The sequence below is a fragment of the Peromyscus californicus genome, unplaced genomic scaffold (genome assembly GCF_007827085.1).
Source record: "Peromyscus californicus insignis strain IS unplaced genomic scaffold, ASM782708v3 Scaffold_3__1_contigs__length_106647218, whole genome shotgun sequence".
In the NCBI taxonomy this organism is placed as follows: Eukaryota; Metazoa; Chordata; class Mammalia; order Rodentia; family Cricetidae; genus Peromyscus; species Peromyscus californicus.
This window is the reverse complement of record NW_026294551.1, coordinates 26,088,077-26,109,743: the sequence shown is the minus strand read 5'-3', so window position 1 is coordinate 26,109,743 and position 21,667 is coordinate 26,088,077. Positions and strand designations below refer to the sequence as shown.

The 21,667-nt window shown below is 45.0% G+C and overlaps 1 protein-coding gene across 2 annotated transcripts in view; it reads left to right on the top strand.

Moving 5' to 3' along the window:
• Skap1 (src kinase associated phosphoprotein 1) overlaps positions 1-21,667 on the top strand; it is a 300,844-nt gene that overhangs the window by 234,610 nt on the left and 44,567 nt on the right. For both annotated transcript variants that reach the window (XM_052758935.1, XM_052758934.1), the window contains exons 5-8: positions 10,916-10,993; positions 12,493-12,576; positions 16,936-17,060; positions 19,783-19,846. In XM_052758935.1, the coding sequence (XP_052614895.1) occupies positions 10,916-10,993; positions 12,493-12,576; positions 16,936-17,060; positions 19,783-19,846 (351 nt within the window). The remainder of the gene's footprint in view (positions 1-10,915; positions 10,994-12,492; positions 12,577-16,935; positions 17,061-19,782; positions 19,847-21,667) is intronic.

Sequence of the window (21,667 nt, the reverse complement as noted above, 5' to 3'; positions counted from 1 at the left end):
CAGTGCCACTATCTGGAGATAAAGTATACAGACCCATAAGCCTGTGAGGGACATTTCAAACTCAAACCATAACACAAAATAAGGTTGGATTCCTGAGACAAAAATGAAGTTGTGGTGCACACCTTTAATCCCAGCACTCGGGAGGCAGAGGCAGAGGCAGAGGGATCTCTGTGAGTTCGAGGCCAGTCTGGTCTACAAAGCAAGTTCCAGGAAAGGCTCCAGAGCTACACAGAGAAACCCTGTCTCGAAGAAGAAGAAGAAGAAGGAGAAGAAGGAGAAGAAGAAGAAGAATGAAGTTGTGCTGCATTATAGACGTCAGAATAGTCCTGGTTTGGCTGGTGTAGATTTTATGGCTTTTTTCCATGCCATAACCAATGTCTTTCTGGCATGCACATGTTCAGCTCACTTCTGTGGATCAACTGCAGTTCTGAAGGAACCAGTTTTTTTGTTGTTGTTTTGTTTTTTTTCCCGGAGAAATAAAGTGCTTTGGAAATCCTTGACTGCATCAATTATGAAAGTGAAGATTTGTTTAGTGACTACAGGCTGCAGCATAACTAAGATCAATCATGGCTTCCTTTAATTGACTCTGCTCCTTAAAAAGCATATTGGAATGCAAATGAGTGACATTATTCTAGAGAAACTTCAAATCTGTTCTTATTCTAAAACGATTCAAAAGCCATGCCCTTCGACTAATCAGAATGTGTCAGGATGCCGTGAACGAGAAGCAACAGTTGCATTAAGTTATCCATCCTTTAAGATGAACTGCTCACACCTGCTGGAGGAAGCTGACTATTACCACTTACTTAGCCGTCTGCCTTGGTGTGTCAAGGGTAGCACACCTTGAGCTGGAGGAGCTCTGTCTAATACTTGCACATGGGTAAAAATCCTATGGGAAGGGCAGGTGTGAAAGAGGGGCACCCCCAGAGACTGCAGGCCCCTTCTGTGTTTTTCTGTAAGAATAAGAAGGTTCTTCACCCTCTAAATATTCCTCATTTCTGCAGAACACCTCAGGTCTTCTCGTTGTTGATGGAATATTCCACAAAAAGAGATCAGTGTGTATGTTTGGCTCAATAATCTTTTTAAACTAAGATCTCTTCCTAGACTAAACTGTGCCCAAAATTCCCAAATGAGCCCTATGCTTTCATGGGGTACGCTCTGTAAGGGTGCCCCTCACAGGCAGCAGGGAGGCCTTACAAACCTTGGTGACCACAGAGAGTTTTTTGAGCATTCCATGTTGCTTCCTCTGATAATATGCCTCCAATCTTAGTTTGTGTGCCCTATTGCCGGATCTGAAACTTTTATTTTGTTCCATATGTCTGTTGACTTCTTAGATTGCGCGTAAGTAGAAAACAAAACAACCTGACACCTTACAGACCACTGAAGGACGCCAAAAAGTATCGCTAAGCTTATAGTTCTTAAAATACAGGCCCTAAAGGGCACATGGTGGCACACACCTGTAATCTCAGTATTCAGGAGGCTGAGACAGGAGGATCACAAGGAGTAGGTTAGCTCTCACTACATCACAAGACTCAAAAAAAAAAAAAAGAAAGAAGGATTTTCTGAATGTTGTCTTTGGTGACTAGTAAGTGCTTCAAGTCACCATTGTGTCTAAATCCATTGCCTTGCTCTGTTGCCTGGCTTCGTTCCCGTGGAGATGAGCCTGATTAGCTGGGCTGTGTCCACCCCTGCCTTCCGTCTGCGCTGGGCTTTGTCTCCACAAACACATCCAGTTTAAAGCCATCTGTCGGGGGCTCTCTCTGTCTTTGAAACCTTTACATCCAAAGTCGACTGGTAACGATTTAGACTTTTTCGCCTTTCGTGTGTTTACCTAAACCCCTTAGTGAGCAAAGCAGAAAGATGTGGTGGGTTGAGCGCAAACCCAAGTGGACATCAGCAGGACCCAGAAGGTGAGACATCACCTGAGTGTACCACAGAGAAACAGAGGAAGAGCCTCCAAGGCAGCTTCTCTCCCAGCATCAGGAGGCGCACGGTTGTTGACAGCTCCCACGGAGAGACTGCCGTCGGCTGGTTCCCGAAACTTGAGAATAAGGGGGGAAAGTTAACCCAGAAAAGCAAGAGACTAAGAACAAGGAGTAAGGAACTTAGAAGACAAGGCCACAGGGGCTGGAGAGATGGCTCAGCAGAGTACTGGCTGTTCTTCCAGAGGAGCTGTATTTAGTTCCCAGCAGCTCACAACTGCCTGTAACTCATTTCCAGAGGGATCTAGTGCCCTCTGCTGGCCACTAGGGGTTCCTACAAAATATATACCCGTGTTTGTGTGTGTGTACACTGAAGTACATACATATAGACATAAATTTTTAGTTTAATATTTTTTTTTTTTTGGTTTTTCGAGACAGGGTTTCTCTGTGTAGCTTTGCGCCTTTCCTGGAACTCACTTGGTAGTCCAGGCTGGCCTCGAACTCACAGAGATCCGCCTGGCTCTGCCTCCCGAGTGCTGGGATTAAAGGCGTGCGCCACCACCGCCCGGCAGTTTAATATTTTTTAAAAAGAAGGTATGAGTTTTTGCACAATGGACAGACAGATGCCTCCAGTTAGTGAGTTGGAATTGAGATGGAACCTGACCCTTCCTAGCCTTCAAACACCAGATTTTCTCTAGTCTCATCTAGCCAGACCCCCAGTGCCCTTCACCCCGAAGGCCATCGCTGGTAGCTAGCGGTCTTCAGGCTTGGGTGGACTTGGTTTCTTTGCAAGACAGTTGAACTTGAATTAAAAGAAAGAAGAGTGATGAGAGAAGTCCACAATTTGAGTTGGGAGAGAACTGGAAAACACACACACACACACACACACACACACACACACACACACACACAGTCTTTCAAAAATCACTGGTCTTTTCAAGTTGAGTTAGCAAGAGGCCACACCCACCGCCTATGGTAGTAGTTAGTGGGCACCTGGTTTGCTCTCCAAGGGCTCCAGCATTTTCCCGGGGGAACCGGGTCGTCTCCTGTGCTATTAGCCTGTGTATTGCCAACTGATTTCTCTAATTCTCTTTTCTCGGTGGGCTAGAGCCCAGCTGGTGAAATAGGCCATGACGCACGTAAGCTCCCATGTCTGTTTTACTGACTGCTTTATGGAAATGTATCACACTCCAAAGGTCCCGTTGTTGCTCTGAGTGGCTGACTGAAGAGTCGCAGTTAGCGCTGAGAGATGGAGTTCTACCCTGTCATTTTTTTTTTTTTTTTTTATGGCAGAGTTGGTTTCTGGGTTGGATGCAAGGGTTTAAAAGGATATGGATGAAGAGAGAAGGATGTCTGAGGATTTCTTTTATCTTCATTGGCCATGGAAGTTGGGCGGCCATCACTTCTGAGTAGCACATGTCTCTGTTGATCTTATCTTCATGGCTGAACATCCTTCAGCTAAGTGAATATTTTCTTTATGTGGGTTGCTCAGAAAGATTTAGTTAAGTGTAGTGGTGGAGGGCGATTGTGGCACTAATGAAATTCTGTTTTGTGCTGATACAATGTGATACATGCACAGGTTTATGCAAGAGGACCATTTGTTATCAATAAATTGAAACAGTTTCTAGATTTTTCATTATGATGGCGGTAGCTTCTATTCAGGTAATAGACAAAAAAAGGTGTCTCTTTTTACAATTTTATACTTAACTATCCATGCTTTTGCCTTTTGAATAGCAACTTACAGAGTTGTTTGTGGCTTCTTCCTGTTTTTCCCATCACCATGGAAAACATTTACAGTCTCTATATGGCACAGAACCATTTGTTGGACAGTGGGTGTGGACTTGGGTACAGAAGTCTCCTGCCTCACCTCCCGTAGTACGCCTAACCATGGGCATTCCCCGGTTGCCAGTTCTTGATCGGGGCCCTGGACAACTCCAAAAGAGGAGACAGTGAAAGGGACACGATGGCTTCCAGCCTTGGTGGCATTGGGCTGGCAGTTCAGTGAGCTAACCAGGCTGAGCTTAGCATCAGCTCTACATGGAGAACAACTGATATTGGACTCACTCACAGCCATGCCTGTACAGTCAATCACATAGAGACTTACAGGACTTGCATAAGCATTCTTAATTTCTTCTACAATCCCATTTCCCCCACCCCACGGTGCCTCAGGGAAACTTAAGTGAGATATTTCACAAATACAAAAACCCTCTTATGTGTAAGAAAGCAACATAACACATCTAACTGTTTCCATACAAAAGCATAGTGTATAAAAATCATCCCCAAACTGCAAGGCTCTTCGGGATCTTGTTGGTGAACAAGCGAGAAATTCAGCAACTCATTCAAGGGCCGGGATTTTAGCAAGCTGAGTCTGACTGGGGGGGAGAGGAGGTGGGGTGGTACTGTCCCTGCAGGCCTAGAATTAGTGACTTGGAGTTCAGCTGTCTCTGCTGCATTCTGCCTTTGTTTTCTTGGTGGTGGTGTTCTTGGGTTTCACTTGGTGGGGAGAGAACAGCCTCATGCTGATAATGTACTGAAAGTAAATGAAATTAAATAAGCGAAGCGGCGCTCATCACTACTTCCTCCCCCCTGGGTAATTCAATTCAAGCTCTGTCTCTGATGGCAACTCACAGGGGCTGTCTCTGTCACCCCGCTGGGGCCTGGAGTCTTAGCATCTAAATAAAAGTTTCACTCAAGCATTTTTTATGCTCCTGCCAGCAGGACCAGTGAGCTGGTGTGGGCACATTAATGTAATATTCATACACACAGACTCTCCCTGCACACGAGGCGATGTCTTTCCATTTTCATAATTATAAATGTTCCATAAAATGGCATTTAGATTTGCATTTAAAAAAGGAGGTTTGAATTCTAATAAGACTCTTAACATGTCTTTTATGATTCAGACTTTAACAAGAAACTCTCTAAGTTTAACAAGACCTTAAAAAAGAGGAAGAAACTTGTAGAAACATGGCTTGGGGGATCCCATCTCTCTCAGCCCTTGTCTTTCATTTGAATTTGAGACCTCCAGGAGCAATTTTTGGAACAGTATTTCAGAGAACAACCTCCTTCAGAGCGCTTCCCCCATTGCCTGCCGGTCCTCACCTCACTTGACCTCCTACCTGAAGAGAATCAGCAACCAGTTCTTGGAGGGTGTTTTCGGGGGACTCGACAGAGTAGAAAAACCCTAGAAAAATGAACTTCCATTTGCTATGGTTCATCTCAGACATGTACCCCAAGACCCATCTAAAAGGATTTATACCCAACACAGAGTTTACTAACCGTAAAACCCTACAAATGAAAATGGTTGCTGAGGATGGCCAGCCTGGTCTACATGGTGAATTCCAGACCATCCAGGGCTACAGAGTGAGACCCTGTCTCAAAAACAAAGAAGGAGAAGCTGAGAGGGAGGGATGAAGAGAGAGAGAGAAAGGAAGAAAGGATGGAAGGAAAGATTCTGTGAACAAGGAAGTTGACAACAAGTCAATCGAATAAAAAATCAATCACGCCGGGCGGTGGTGGCGCACGCCTTTAATCCCAGCACTCGGGAGGCAGAGCCAGGTGGATCTCTGTGAGTTCGAGGCCAGCCTGGTCTCCAAAGCGAGTACCAGGAAAGGCGCAAAGCTACACAGAGAAACCCTGTCTCGAAAAACCAAAAAAAAAAAAAAAAAAAAAAAAAATCAATCACATAAAGTGGAAAAAAAAGACTCCTGATTTATTTTTTAGGGGTGTGTGTGTGTGTGTGTGTGTGTGTGTGTGTGTGTGCATATGTACACCTGTGAGTACAGGTGTGTGTGGAGGCCAGAGGCATCGGATCCCCCTGGATCTGACGTCATAGGCAGTTGAAAGCTGCCGAACTGGGTGCTGGGAAGCAAATTCGAGTGGTCTGTAGGAGCAGCACATGCTCTTAACCACCATGCCATCTCTCCAACCTCCAATCTATGTTTGTGGGTTTTGAAAGATTTTCATTTTTATGTGTATGAGTGTGTGCATGCATGTATGTATGTGCACCCCATAAGGGTCTGGTACCGTCAGAGACCAGAAGAGGGCATCAGAGACCTTGGAACCAAAGTTGCAGTCTGTGAGCCGCCATGTGAGTACTGGGAACCAGAGCAAAAGCAGTGAGCACTCTAACCCACAGAGCCATAGCTCCAGCCCATACTTTAAAAACTATGCTTGAAATAGCTTAGAGGCAAAATGGTCATCTTAATTGTGGGTTGGTTTTTTTGTGTGTGTGTTTTGAGAGTGCTGGGAATTGAGCTTAGGGCTCACACATGCTAGGCAAACACTCTCCCACTGAGCTACATTTCAGCCCAAAATGGTTTTGTTTTGTTTTGTTTTAATAACAAAAAGCAAGTAAAGTGCTGAGCGAAGCCCTGCTTCCTAGCCCCTGCTGAGTAGATGTTAGTTATGGCGAGGTTCAAAAATGACTGACGGGCAGAAAAACTGGTTCCACCCTTAAGTTTAAAGACACCACACAGCGGCCCACTTGATTCATCTGTGGCCTCGGCTTATTTTGTTATGCAGATTTGACTTGTTTGTTTTTAGAGATTTATTTTTAATTATGTGTATGTATGTATGTGTGGGTAGGGATGTAGGTATGAGTTCAGGTACCTACAGAGGCCAGAAAAGGGTACCAACCTAAATCAGCTGTGGTGGTGCACGCCTTTAATCCCAGCACTCAGGAGGCAGAGGCAAACAGGTCTCTGTGAGTTCGAGGCCAGCCTGGTCTATAGAGTAAGTTCCAAGACAGCCAGGGCTACACAGAGAAAGCCTGTCTTTGGGGAAAAAAAGAAAATATTGTCCCTTGGAGCTAGAATTAGGTTATTTTGAATTGCCTGATGTGAATGCTGTGTGTTGAACTCCAATCCTCTTAAGCACTGATCCATCCTCTCCAGCCTTGTTTTGGGGGATTTGTTTTGATTTGTTGTTGGATTTTTGTTGTTGTTGTTGTTTGGATTTTTGGGTTTGGAATTTATTTGTTTTGTTCTATTTTGAGATGGATCTCACTATGTAACCCTGGCTGCCCAAGAACTCTCTATAAAGAACATGCTGGCCTTGAACTCACAGAGGTCTGCTTGCTTCTGCCTCCTGTGTGGTAAGATTAAAGGTGTTTCACCATCAGGCCTGCCTCACTTGCTTTTTTCATAATTCTTTGTTTTTGTTTTAAGACAGGGTCTCTCTGAGTAGCCCTGACTGTCCTGGAGCTCACTCTGTAGAACCAGGCTGGCCTCAAACGCAGAGATTTGCCTGCCTCTGCCTCCCGGGTGCTGGGGTTAAAGGCATGTGCCCACGCTGCCTAGTGAAATAACACTTTTTTGAGATTATAATACAATTATGACATTTCTCCTTTCCCTTTCCTCTGTCCAAACCCTCCCATACAGCAATCCCACTCTCCTTCAAATCCATAGCCTCTTTTTTCACTAACTGTTAGTGTGTGCATGTGTGTATGTACCAGGCTTTTTCTTTTAGGGCCACCAATCAGCTCCCAAATCATGACACAGAGACTTACTATTGGTTTTGAATGCTCAGCCTAGCTTAGCTCGTTTCTGGCTAGCTCTTTTAACTTAAATTAACCTGTTTCTCTTTATCTACCTTGTGCCTCGGGCTTATCACCTTTCTTCCTTCTGTGTACCTTACTTTCACTGCTTCTCTGTGCCTAGGTGTCTGCCTGGCTTCTGGCCCCGGGTGTGTCCCTCCTTCTTCCCTTCCTCCTCTTCTCATTCTTCTCTTCTTCCTGTCTTTCCCTGAGCCTAGATTTCTCCTCCAATTTATTCTCTCTCCCTGCCACTGCCACCCCCCCCCCCATCAGTTCCCTGCCCAGCTATTGCCTGTTCCACTCTTTATTAGACCAATCAGGTGCCTTAGGCAGGCAAGGCGAACCAAAAGCAACACATCTTTTCACAATTAAACAAATGGAGCATAAACAAAAGTAGCACACCTTTACACAGTTAAAGGAAAATTCTGCAACATAAACAAATGTAACACATCTTCGCCTAGTTAAAATACTAGTCTATGATATATGCGTATACATATTTAATCCTAGATGTAACCTGTTCAGTCCATACATTGTTATCTGTATATATGTTTTCAGGGCTGACCATTGGGTACTGGACAACCGGTTGTTGTGATCTTCCCTGGGAAAGAGTACCTCTCCCACTCCCAGCTTTCCTCGGTTGCCTAAAGTTCTTGATGTAGGATTAAGGCCCTGTGGGTTTTCCCTGGCCAGATTGGCATGTCCATTGGTGCCATTCTTATTCAGTTCACATCTGGGGCATTGATGTTGGTGAGACTTTCTGTGTGTAGCTTCTGACATTGCTAGGAAACACAATATCACAGCAAAGTTCCCGATCTTGCTCTTGCAATCTTTCTGTCCTACAAAAGGCTTCTGTGTTCTGTAGATGTATTCACTGGGACTAGGCTCCACAACTCTGAATTCTGATTGGTTGTGGTTTTCTGTAGTGGTCTCTACCTGTTGCAAAGAGACATTTCCTTGATAAGGAGTGAGGACTGCACTTATCTATGGGAATCAGGACAAATGTTTGTAGGTTGTCGTGAGGGATTATGTTGATTTAGTAAATTAGAGGTTGTAAATTCTCCCCTGATAACCATGACTTTACTAGGACTGAGTAGTCAGCTAGGTTTCTAACACAGTAATAACTTTCCTCCTCTTGAACAGGCCTTAAGTCCAATTTGAGAACGGTTGGTTACTGACAAGGCTGTGGTGCCATGACATCATCAGTCTGGTTTATGAGCATCATAGCTAGATAGGATTGTTGTTGGACTCCCTCCTTTGGAAGTTTCATTGTGTCGTCATGATTTTTTAAAGAAATAATAATTTTTATTTATTCTTTGAAAACTGTATAAATGGGAAATTGTATAAAAGTGTATAAATAGGATCACTTACTGCTCTTGCAGAAGACCTGAGTCCAGTTCCCAGCACCCACATCTGGCAGCTCACAACTGTCTATAACTCCAGGTCCAGGGGATCCAGTGCCCTATTCTGCCCTCAACAAGGACAATATACACATAAATGCAAACAGGCACACTCACAAATAAATAAAAAATAATTTTTTTGTTTGTTTTCTCGAGACAGGGTTTCTTTGTATAGCTTTGGAGCCTGTCCTGGAACTCGCTCTGTAGACCAGGCTGGCCTCAAACTCACAGAGATCCACCTGCCTCTGCTTCCTGAGTGCTGGGATTAAAGGCATGCACCATCACAGTCCACAATAAAAAATAACTTAAAAAAAAGAAAAGAAAATTGTATAAATGTATGTACAGTGTATTTTGAATGATTTTCTTCAGAAATTTTAAAGTCAAACTGGAAAACATTTGGGTTGGAGAACTAAAAAATAAATACTCAGCCTCTTTTAGCCCACCCTCTTCCATTTGTCCTAATTAAGAAATGTAAAGTTGGGGCCAGTGAGATGACTCCGCGGTCAAAGGCGCTTGTTGTAGAGTCTGGCTCCATGAGTTCAATCCCCAGGACCCCACATGGAAGGAGCGAACTCACACATACACACACTAAATAAATGTCATTTTTTTAAATGTTTCTAAAACTGTGAAGTTGGCCAGGGTTGTGGCTTAGCAGCAGAGCAGATACTGGAGAAGGAAGGTGGAGACAGGAGAGGAGAGAAGAAGGGAAACGCAGAGCTGGATTTTTCTAGAGTTTTTAGGGGAGCTAGACACAGTGGTTCAAGCTTGTAAACATTCAGGATGTGGAGACAGAAGGATCACATGATCCGGGACAGCTTACATACATACATACATAAATAGTAAATGCTGAGGCTGATGTCCTTTTTTTGTTTTATCGTTGAGAAGGCACTTCTTGCCTCAGTGTTCTGCCGCTCCTTTCTGTGAAGCCAGTACAAACTCCAGGCAGGAAGATGAATTAGGACCTTGGCATCTCAATAAATCTGTACCTAAGGAAGCTACTAAAAGCCAAGAATGTCACCGTCCTGCAGTTAAAGGTTAATGTCAGCCCCGAGGCCTTCTTTTTTGCTAAAGTGTCTATGATTCTTAGACACGCACATACACACACACACACACTCACTCACTCACTCACTCACTCACACTCACACCATACTTTGAAAAAACCCAAGATCTGGTGATTATTGCCAAATACACCTTGCATAGCCCTTCTTCCTGTGAGCGTCCCAAAAGGTATGTTCCCCCAGAGCAGCTGTAAAATGAAACAGGCTGGGTTGATGGCTCAGTGGGTAAAACGCTTTCTGTGTACACACGAGGACCAGAGTTTGGATCCCCAGCACCCACATAAAAGTTAGACCAAGTGACACTGGTCTACAAGTGCAGCACTGGGGGTGTGGAAACAGTCAGAGGCCCCAGAGTTCACCAGCCAGCCAGCCGGTGCAGCCTATAGGTGAGCTCCAGGTTCCGTGAGAGACTCTGCCTCAAAAACCAGGCGGAGAACAAACAATAGAGGAAGACACCCAATTCCAACTCTGCCCTACAAACACACGCTCCCACATGTGTGTGCATGCGCCCACACACATGCACACAAGCACGAATACACACACAAAAATAACAACAACAAAAAAAAAAACCACAAGTGGCTGTGTGTTTATTGTCCCTTTTAAAACAACTGCATGCATTGTACAGTCTATTACTCATTGAAGCTTGACCTTCTTGGTTGCTATTCATTTGACTTTTGATTATCTCAGTGTGGATTACCCAATTTAGAGCTTATATCCACTGCAAATTCCTAATTCCCCAGAGTCCTTTTCCTGCCGATCAGTACAGATTTAGGCTACTTCCCCTTACCGCAAGTTAATGTATGGTTAGTCATTTTAAGCAATATTAGCATTAGATATAATTAGGAAGAAAATTAGCTTTTTCCCCTAATCATAGAGAAATTGTTGTATTTTGTGCTACGTTTAAACAATTACCCTTCTGTACTCCATCATTAATGTGAATAATCTAAAGTAGCTTAAATGGAAATTCTATCAGGTTTAAACAAAGCATTTTACTGTCGTCCCTTTTAGGAGTGGAAAACATCTTAAGAGGGGCTCAGGAGCTGGATAACATCATCAAGCAAGGATACTTGGAGAAGAAAAGCAAAGGTATTAATCAGACCCATGAAGAGTGGACCGTTCCGGGAGAGGGAGGGAGAGAGGGAAGGAGGGAAGGAGGTGTTGCTAGACTATAGGGCGGATGTCTTCTTGGGTCTATGCTAGGCCCATATAAGGCACAAAGGCAGGAAATGAAGGAAGTGTGGTGTTAGTGTGTGCCAACTAAAGAGAGAGGGCCCAAATCTTCAGCCAGCTGTGGGCTTCATTGGGATTGGTTCTAGCCCAGATGTGGCAACTTTAATCCTAGCACTTGGGAGGCAGAGATGGGCAGATCTTTGTGAGTTGGATGGATGATATTTTTGTCCTCAACTCTGTGTGCTCCCATCAAGAGTGACACTGTAGCTAGGGAATGTGGGTGGCGCACATCTTTAATCCCATTACTTGGGAGGCAGAGGCAGGTGGATCTCCGGGTTCAAGGCCAGCCTGGTCTACAGAGTAAGCTCTAAGACAGCCAGGGCTACATAGAGAAATCCTGTCTCAAAGAAGAAGAAGAAGGAGGAGGAGGAGGAGGAGGAGGAGGAGGAGGAGGAGGAGGAGGAGGAGAAGAAGAAGAAGAAGAAGAAGAAGAAGAAGAAGAAGAAGAAGAAGAAGAAGAAGAAGGAGAAGAAGAATAGCAACACTGTTTTGTCAAGAATATAGTCTTTCCAAGTGTGAAGGAGCCTGCTTCCAAATTTCAGACATGCCCAACTCTTGATCCTTTAAATTGTTCCATTAAAATAGGTACTACAAGGGCCAGAGTCCTGGTTCTAATGCTCAACAGGCAAACTGGTTTACCACACGTTCTCAAAACGAAGGCGAGCCGGGCGGTGATGGCGCACGCCTTTAATCCCAGCACTCGGGAGGCAGAGCCAGGCGGATCTCTGTGAGTTTGAGGCCAGCCTGGTCTCCAAAGCGAGTTCCAGGAAAGGCGCAAAGCTACACAGAGAAACCCTGTCTCGAAAAACCAAAAAAAAAAAAAAAAAAAACGAAGGCGAAAAAGCAAGCCCTTCTCCTGGCCATGGCCTGGAGGACCCGGAGTATCGCTTTGGTTCACAGAAAGCAGCACATAAGGAAATGATGGTTAATTGGGTATAATGATGCATGCCTATAATCCCAGCACGAGAGAGGCTGAGACAGGAGGATAGCCAGGAGTTTCAGGCCAACCTGGATTACCCAGTGAGGCTCTGTCTCCAAAAAACAGACAAAGATATCATAGAAAGTCTGAAAAACTCAGGATGAGATTTGATCCTAAAGGATGGAAAATAAGCCAGATAAAAAGACAGCCGTGGGAGCATGGAGGAGCAACCTCACTAAGAACCTGGGCCTGTGATGGAGTTCCTCCTCGCCACTCAGTCAATACGAGCTAACCTGTGGGAGTGAAAAGGAGGGTTTTACAGTCCATTAACCTGGGAGATAAAACAATAACCCACTCGACTGTGTTGTTGGATTTTACAGACTCGTAGGCTATTCTAGTTACCTGGATTTATGTCTCTTCTCTCTCTTCCACGTAGATCATAGCTTCTTTGGGTCAGAATGGCAGAAGCGATGGTGTGTGGTCAGCAGAGGCCTCTTTCTCTACTACGCTAATGAGAAAAGTAAGTGTTCTCCGTTTACAGAGCAGCACCCTCACTCCTGGGTGCAAGCACTTCGTAAATGCTCAAGCACTTAGATGCCTAGATAGCAGTCCTTAACTAACACCCATAGAGCGAGATGCTTAAGAAAGATGCTTAGACTTGGGGAACTCGTGCCTTTCCCACCACCAAAAACACAGACCAGCCGGGCGGTGGTGGCGCACGCCTTTAGTCCCAGCACTCCGGAGGCAGAGGCAGGTGGATCTCTGTGAGTTCGAGGCCAGCCTGGTCTCCAAAGTGAGTTCCAGGAAAGGCTCAAAACTACACAGAGAAACCCTGTCTCGAAAAAAAAAAAAAAAAAACACCCTCAGACCAGTTTAGCACTTTTTCCGTCTTTGAACAAAGTGTGGTCAATATATGGAAGGGTTATGGTCTATTGTGACTTATTACACAGTATTATCAGAGTTGAATGGTTAAGCATTCCTTAAATAAATAAATAGGCTGGGGGAATGGCTCTGTGGGTAAAATACTTGCTGCATAAGCCTGAGGACTTGAGTTCAAATCCCCAGAGCCCCTCTAAAGCTAAAGGTGATACTATAGGTCTGTAACCCCAGTGCTCTGACAGTGAGATGGGAGGCAGAGTTATAATGAGATGAAAGTCGGAAATTACAGGGGGTGTGAAGCAAAATCAGGAGAATCCCCCAGGACTCTTAGACCCGCTAGCCTGATGTACACAGCAGCACACAAGAAGCCCTGTCTCCAGCAGGTGCAAGAGAAGAACCATTACCAAAGGCTGTGCCCTAACCTGTGTGGGCACCATGGCGTGCACTCACAGGCAGGACCACGCACATACATACACGTGCAAGTGAGAACACACACACACACACACACATACACACAAAGATGTTCACACAAACGACAACAGCAAGAAAAACAAACAAACAAACAAACAAACAAACACTCCTGCAATCCCAACACCTAGAAGGCTGAGGCAAGAGGATCACATGTTCAAGACTAGACTGAGCTATGGAGCAAGACTCTGTGTTCCAAGCCAAGAACTGGGGATATAGCTCAGTGGCAGAGCACTTGCCTGGTGTACGCAAGGTCCTGAATTCAATTCCTCGCACCACACATGAAATAATTAGCAATAATATACTAATAATAATTCTGAGAAAAATTTAAGCAGTGTTTAACAATAGCCCAGAAATAGAATCTTGGGGTTCAAACTCTCTAAGAGCATAGTCATAGCTATTGGGAAACAGTATTCCAGGGGACATTCCTGGAGCCACAGAGTGTTGAAGCCTAAATAGTTGTTGTTCCCAAGAGCTGCTCTTCAGTCAGATGACCCGCAGTAACAGTGGCGTGTTGACTCAGAGGCAGTTTCTCAATGAGCCACCACACGCTATCCCTAGAAGGCCACTCATCCACGTTGAACACAGTGGCTTAGTCCCTGAGAAGGAAGAGAGGGTTTAAGTGTAATTGGTGGGAACTACAAATAAACACAAGTTAAAAGTTATTGTAGGCCAGGCGGCGGTGGCGCACGCCTGGAATCCCAGCACTTGGGAGGCAGAGGCAGGTGGCTCTCTGTGAGTTAGGACCAGCCTGATCTACAGAGCGAATTCCTGAGCTGTTACACACAGAAACCCTGCCTTGAAAAACAAAACAAAACAACAAAACCAAAAAAATGAATGTGGACTCCCAGGGAAGAAATAAGTTTCGCAGATTGGAATCGAGAGGGAGAGGAGCTGGATAAAGTCTCAAAGGGACTTCCTCGGGCTCGCCCACCTTCATGCAGAGAGCAGTGGTAACTCCACAAAGCAGGCCTTAGATTTGCCTCCGATCATGTACTGTTTGCCCTTCCTTCCTTCTAAACCGTGTCCTCCTGATGTCTAGACACCCAGCCGGAGAACGGTCTCCCGGCCTCTTGGGTACAACCATGGCAGATTGAACTACAGTTTTGCGAGTGACCTGGAATCCTCAGGATTTGCGGGCTTTCTGGCATTTGCCTCAGTCTATCCCTCCTCGTGCAGCAGCATCGCTGATTTTACCTTTGGACTATCGCGGATGCTCAGAATCTTTCCCATTCAGGGCTACTTGCTGCTGGCAGCAGCATGCTAGAACACTGAGCCACAGAAGCTCTGTGGCCTTCCAACCCCCAGCTCACTTGCAAGTCCAGCAAGGGTGGCTTCTCCCCTGAACTCTAGGCCTCAGGCTTGGAGATACAGCTCAGTTGGTAGATGCTTGCCTAGCATGCATGAAGCCCTGGGTTCGATCCTCAGCACTGCATAAAACCAGTGTGATGGTGCGTGCCTGTGATCTCATCACTCAGAAGGTGGAATCTGGAGGATCAGGAGTTCAAGACAATCCTCAGCTATGTAGGGAGTTAATCAGCCTGGGCTTATGAGACCTGTCTCAAAAACTTGGCTAATTAATTAATTAGTTAATTCTAGACCTACAAGGCAGACAGTCACTCTATTCTTCAAACTAGTATGATATCTCTTTTTGTTTTGTTTTGGTTTTGGTTGTTTGTTTGTTTGTTTGTTTGTTTTTCGAGACAGGGTTTCTCTGTGTAGCTTTGGCACCTATCCTGGATCTCACTCTGTAGCCCAGGCTGGCCTCGAACTCACAGAGATCCTCCTGGCTCTGCCTCCCAAGTGCTGGGATTAAAGGCGTGCGCCACCACCGCCCAGCTAGTATGATATCTGGACCACTGTAAAACTGTTCATCATTTCCCATGCATTTAAATAAGTGGTTGGGGATCTGAAGAAAGGGCCCCATGGTTAAGAGCACTTATTGCTGTTGCAAAGGACCCAAGTTCAGTTCCCAGTACCCGTTTGTTGCCCATAGCCATCTGTAACTCTAGTTCCAAGAAATCTGGTAACCTCTTCTGGCCTCTGAAGACACCAAATATGCACATGGTACACATGTGTGCATGCAAGCAAAACACCCATGCACACAGAATAAAAATGCGTGTCTTTAAAAAATGGTGATAAGTGTTGGCATGTCTGAGTATAACACCAAGTCTGTTCATTCAGAACTCAGGTCTTATGGTGAGAGGGGAGGGGGGGAACAAGAGAGCAAGAGGCTTGGAGACTTTTATGGACCATTTTGCCGTCAGGGTGAAATAAAACCTGGCGACCAAAGAAACAACAAAACATTTTAGTGGCCGGTTAGAACAAGGAGGGATACTTTAACAAAAAAGATCTGGTGTCAGAGAGCACTGTTGCATGGCTCCCCTCTCGCCAGTTACTCCTTATTGTGCCCAGGACACTTTCTCTGTGGGTATAGTGTTTGTGTGTTTCCTTTAGCTCAATCAGGTAAAAATAGAACCTCTCCCTCTCCCTCCCCCTCCTTCCCTTCCTCTGTCTCTCTCTCTCCCTCCCTCCCCATTTGCCCTTCACTTACCACCATTATCATCCAAAGACGTCCCAGACCACAGGTCAAGTCTTCAGCACTGGATGCGGTGAGGGACAGATTCATTTCCAGTTCACTCCACCTGACAGAGGACACCGTCATCACCCAGACACTGCAGTTACTGTGCCCTCGACACAGTTCTGTGATCAGCTGATCACGCCACCCTCCTGGGTGTTTTCCATTCTTCCCGAGGGTGAAGCCCCAAGTCCCTTTAGAGAGGATGGGGACCATGGATTCCTTCCGCTCTGTCTGAACCACAGAACACAGGCACAACCTCTCTTGGGGAAATAGGGAAGAGTCCAATACTGTATCTTTTTTAGAATAGAGGTGACCGGCTGAGTGGCATCTCTTTTCCTTCCTTTGGGGTCCCTTTCTCCCTGTCACCTTCCTCATCCTCTCATGATACACTACTTGGCTACTTCCAGTTTACCTCTTGGAAGAAGATCCAATGCTGAGTTTGAATTATTCTTCCTCTAGCATAAATCCCCACCTGGCCCGAAGGGGAGGGACAAGCATTTGAGGTAGGGTATGGAAGGAAATTCAGGGACTTGAGACTAGCCCCCTCTGCTGCTGTACCCCTCCTTGAACGTGAACTCTGCTGGCCCTGGTAATAATGTCTGGGCCCTGTAATAGCCTTCAAGAGCCCCACATTTACAGCCACTCTCCCTGCTGTAATAACTCCTGCTTTCTGTTATTATAGATCTCTTAACATTCCAATAAATTCCCTGTCTCTCTTGTACGGTTTTGGTAAAATAACCTTTCGTGTTGGATTTCCCTTGCTTGATGCTGATCTCTGTCTGACGATGGCCAAACCTCCTCCCAAGCGTCCCTGATAACCTTTCTTAGACAAGTGTAGTTCCTCGGGGATGTAACAGCTGTTTGGTGCTTTTTATTTTCCATACCAGAAAAGATGCCTTCCCTTAGCTGGTGTGTCTCTCTAGAGATACAGAGAGCTTTGCTGTTTTGCAGGTAAGCAGCCCAAAGGGACCTTCCTCATTAAGGGCTACAGTGTCCGGATGGCTCCCCACCTGCGAAAAGACTCCAAGAAAGAATCCTGCTTTGAACTGACCTCCCAGGATAGACGCAGCTATGAGGTAGGATGGCCTGGTGATCCTTATTAGACTTGCGTTTTCCTTGCTGTTGCATGTGAACCGTGGTCGCTGGTCACTGTGTCGGATTCCACCTTCTGTGCTACCTGCTCCTTTCTCCCCAGCTAAGAGCTGCTCTCCTGCTCCATCCTTTGCAGTTTCGTGCCCCTCCCGCCCATCTATGGCTACACTCACCCTGGATACCACCTCTACTCGACTTTTATCTCTTTACCCCTCCCCTACCTTCCCAGTATCATCCCACAGGTGAGACTCTTGTCTATTGGAACCCACGGTCCAGTTCCTTACTCACAGGCTGACTTCGCCACTGCTGTTCCTATTCTCTCTGTTTTTCCAACTGGTCAACCTTGTGTCCATCCATGAAACCCAAAATAAGCAACATCTAACTACAGAGTGAAAAATAATTTTTCCCGTGTTTGCCTTTCTGTCCAAAACCTGCCCCCTGGGAGTGGATAGGCTGTGTCTCTAGAAGGATTTCCAAGCCCTTGATGGCAATGGTTTCTGAGGAGAAATAGTGAAGTCTAGGGGCCTACAAAGCCTTGTCAACGAGAGACTTATTCCTCATTATGGCAATTTTTATATATTTTTGAATATTCACTACTCCCTTTTTAAAACAAAGCTATGTCTTAGTGAATATATTGATATTCATCAAGTATGTATTTTCCGTGTATGTGTCTATTTGTCTGTTCATCTTTGCTAAAGCTATGTAACTGAACTTTAGCTACCTTAGGAAAGAGAAAAAACATACAAAAATTAAATTAACAATTTAAAGAACCTTTTGACTTTTCAAATTTTCCTCCTCACTCAACTTTTTGCCCTTGATAGTGTCTCGATCATTTATTGGATAAAATGATCTGTGTCTCCACTACACAATGTCCAAATGTTTTAAAGTTTAACTAAAACTTCTCTATAGGGTCCTTTATAAACATTATGTAACAGATATATGCACTCTATCTAAATTATTTTTATTATTAAATTATTATATTATTACTTCATCCAGATCAAAGTTTATGTGAGAAGCTCAAACCAATATTCCTAGAAACACATCCTAAAACTGTGTGTTTTTCAGAAACTATGATATGCTGGAGAGATGATTCAGATGACTCATGATTGTAACACAACCATGAAAATCCGAGTTTAAATCCAGAACCCATGTAACAAGCCAGATATGGTCTAAGCACTCTTTTAAGCCCAGCACCATGGTGAATAGAGACCCAAGGGTTGCTGGTGCTTGCAGAGTGCCAGCCTAGCCAAAAAACATGAGCTTAAGGTTCAAGGAGAGACTCTGCCTCAAAGGAATAAATGTTGAAAGTGATAGAGGAAAACATCAATGCCCTCTGGCCTCTGCATGTCTACAAAGAGTATGTGTACTTGCTTGTACACACACACACACACACACACACACACACACACACACACACATACACACACCACAGAATGATAATGATAAAGCATGAACCTGTATTTCTTATGCAGCATGTATTTTTTTTTTTCGAGACAGGGTTTCACTGTGTAGCTTTGCGCCTTTCCTGGAACTCACTTGGTAGCCCAGGCTGGCTACCAAGTGATCCACCGTCCTCTGCCTCCCAAGTGCTGGGATTAAAGGCGTGCGCCACCACCGCCCGGCGCAGCATGTATTTTTATCCAACCCTAATGGCCATAGAATTAAAATATCCTTTCATTTCAAGTTTTTTCATTTTAAAATTACAAAGGGTTGGTGCTTGGCTGCTCTGTTTTGTGAATCAGAATGTGCCTGTCTTTGGCTCATTGAATCTAAACCATCATTCTGAGCCATGGATTCTTCCTTTGGTCCTTTCTTCCTCTATTTATTCCCACAGCCACCACAGTTGCTAAGCCCCTATCACTTCACCCAGAGGGCTACTTAAACGGCTTTCTAATTGGTCTTCAGTCTCTAAATATCCCTATTCCAATCCTCCCTAACCACGGCTACTAAAAGAATTACCCACACTCTTTGCTCGAACTGACGGTGGCTTCCTGTTGCCTACATTTTAAGTCTGGGCAGGGCCCTCCTGCCTGACCCACTGCTCTCCACCTGGACCTGTTCCCCAGTCCACCTGACCTGCTTGTAGCCCCGCACGCATCTGATGCTGTGGCTGCTCCAGTGGTTCCCATGGCTGAAGTGTTCAGCTCCTTCCATGGCTTTCCACCAACTCTCTAAAAACCCAACCAAAACAGCATTACTTCAGCAGCCCCAACCCCAAGCCTGCTCTACACAACAATAAGGGCTCCCTGCCTCTCCTCAACATCCTGCTGTGGAGTGAGCATCTAGCACAGCGGTGGAGTACTTAACTTAGCATGTGCAAGGCCCTAACACTGAAAAACCCATCCCCTTGCTATCAAAGGCCCCTCCCTTGTAGTATTCCCATCTCATGTCCATGTTGATTTGTTGTTGTTGTTTTTCCTACAAATTTTTTCCTGTAAACCCCTGATAAAGAAGGAATCAAATGAGCAGGTACACATGAACATATATGTCCAGACTTAAAGCTATCCTCTCTGGTGTGTAAAATTGCTATAGGCACAAAGAAGCTGTGTGAGATGTTTTGGGTTTTTTTCTTTTTCTGAGTGGTAAGGAGATGGAGAACCCCTAAACTCCATACTTGGTTCTGAAACTCCTTTGAGTCTGTCTAGCAGGACTCCTGGCAGTTTGAGTGAAGGTAGCGGCTAAATTAATCCCCTCATTTTCCTCCAGTTTACAGCTCTGAGTCCAGCTGACGCCAGAGACTGGGTGGACCAAATAAGTTTCTTGTTAAAAGGTAAGAGCCATCATTTCAAATATATTTGCTATGTGAGTGCATTTGCAGTTGAAGTTATATTTTAGAAGTTTAATCTAAAGGTTTCCGTATGTGTTTTCTCCTGATCCACTATTCTCCCCTACCCCATATTGCCTTATTTAATCCTATTTATTTATTTAGCCCTGATTTATAACAACAAATAGTATCATATATAAATGAGAAGGCCAGGCAATCATCCACCTGGAGATCACCTCTGATGTCATAACCCATCCACTGACACCATGTAGACATACTAATCATCGTTTGGAAAAGATTCTAAAAGCCAGTTTAGCTCAAGTCACTGTCCCCCAACCCCTTCTATTCTGGAAGGGTAATTCATAGTAGCCATCATCTAGTTGAGATCCAAAACCTTCCTCTTCCTCCTCCTCCTCCTCCTTTTATTTTTTTTTTTTTTTTTTGTTCTCGTTTAGAAGTAGAATTCTAAACTCATCTTGGTGGCCATCAGGGATGCTGGACATTAAAAATAAATTGTTATTTCCCAAGCCACAACAAAATATCCCTTGCCTTGGGATGGCCAGTCCAGCATGAAGAGATTAAATGGCTATTCTTAGAGTACCCTCTACCGGCCAGCCTGCAGGCCTGGTGCAGCAGCCGCAATGGCCCAGGAAGCCTTGCCTGGGAGTGGCCTAGCAGGTGGATTTGGCCTAAGAGGACCCTCATGGACCACCCTAGCAAGACATGCCCTCAGCAGAACATAAGAACACCAACTTTGAGCATGGCCCACGACACAGAGAGGAGCACATCCACCTCACATCACCAAGCTTTCTCATCACGGTTTATTATTCTGCCATAAGATTTTATTGTGGATAAAAAGAAGGAAGCACCGGAGCCTTAATTACAAGAATTGCCTCTTTTACTCACTTCTACCTCTGCTATTACAAAAACAAACTACTACGGCGTGCACCGACAGCATCTCGTATAATAGACTGGAACTAGGCAAACACGAGCGTTGATGGGGAGGCTACAGGGCACACTCTCATCTAGGTGCCTAGGATTTATGCGTGTAATATACCCCTAAGTGTGTAAACCTCCATAAAACTCAAAGCAGCTTTATTGAGCTGTACCCTGTGGTACTTTCAGAATCTCACATTGAAGAAATTATTCATTCCATTTTATTTTAAAACAAACAAAATAATAACATATGGTTGAAGCCGCAAATGTGCCTTTGATCCTTTCCTCATATGAAGTCGCCAGAATTCAGATGAAATGTGTTGGGAAATCTTTATTAAAAGCCTAATCAAGGCAAACAGTTTTATTGTGTTTTGAAATGAACTGTTCGAGTCTCTCCACCCTTCCCTTCCCCAGAGTACACTCAGTGTGCTCACCAGGTCCTGCAGAGGCCCCTTGGTGGGGATTTCCAGGAGCACCCCAAAGGCAGAGAATGCGCCTCCCACCCCCCTCACCACCACCACCAGAACTGAACCCAATCTTGCTCCCTGCCCCGGTACTCACCGGCACAGGAATGGCTGAACATCCTCTACTCAGTGACCCCCTGGAAGGTCAGCCAGGCCATAAAAGGACATGGCGACCTGGCTGTTTAGCCATTCCATCTGGTCGCATGACGGTTGTGTTTTCCCATGTCCCCATTTCTTTACTTCTGCTACTTTTCCCCATTTTTCTTCCCTCTCCCCAAACAAATTTGTCTGAATTCTACGGTGAGACCATCAGGAGATGAGCTTCTGAGCACTCACAGGCCACCATAGGTGCCTTGGCTCTGTTACCTAAGAGAACTCCGGGCCATCACTCACCCATCCAGTTTTCTGCCTGATGAACAGAGCACAG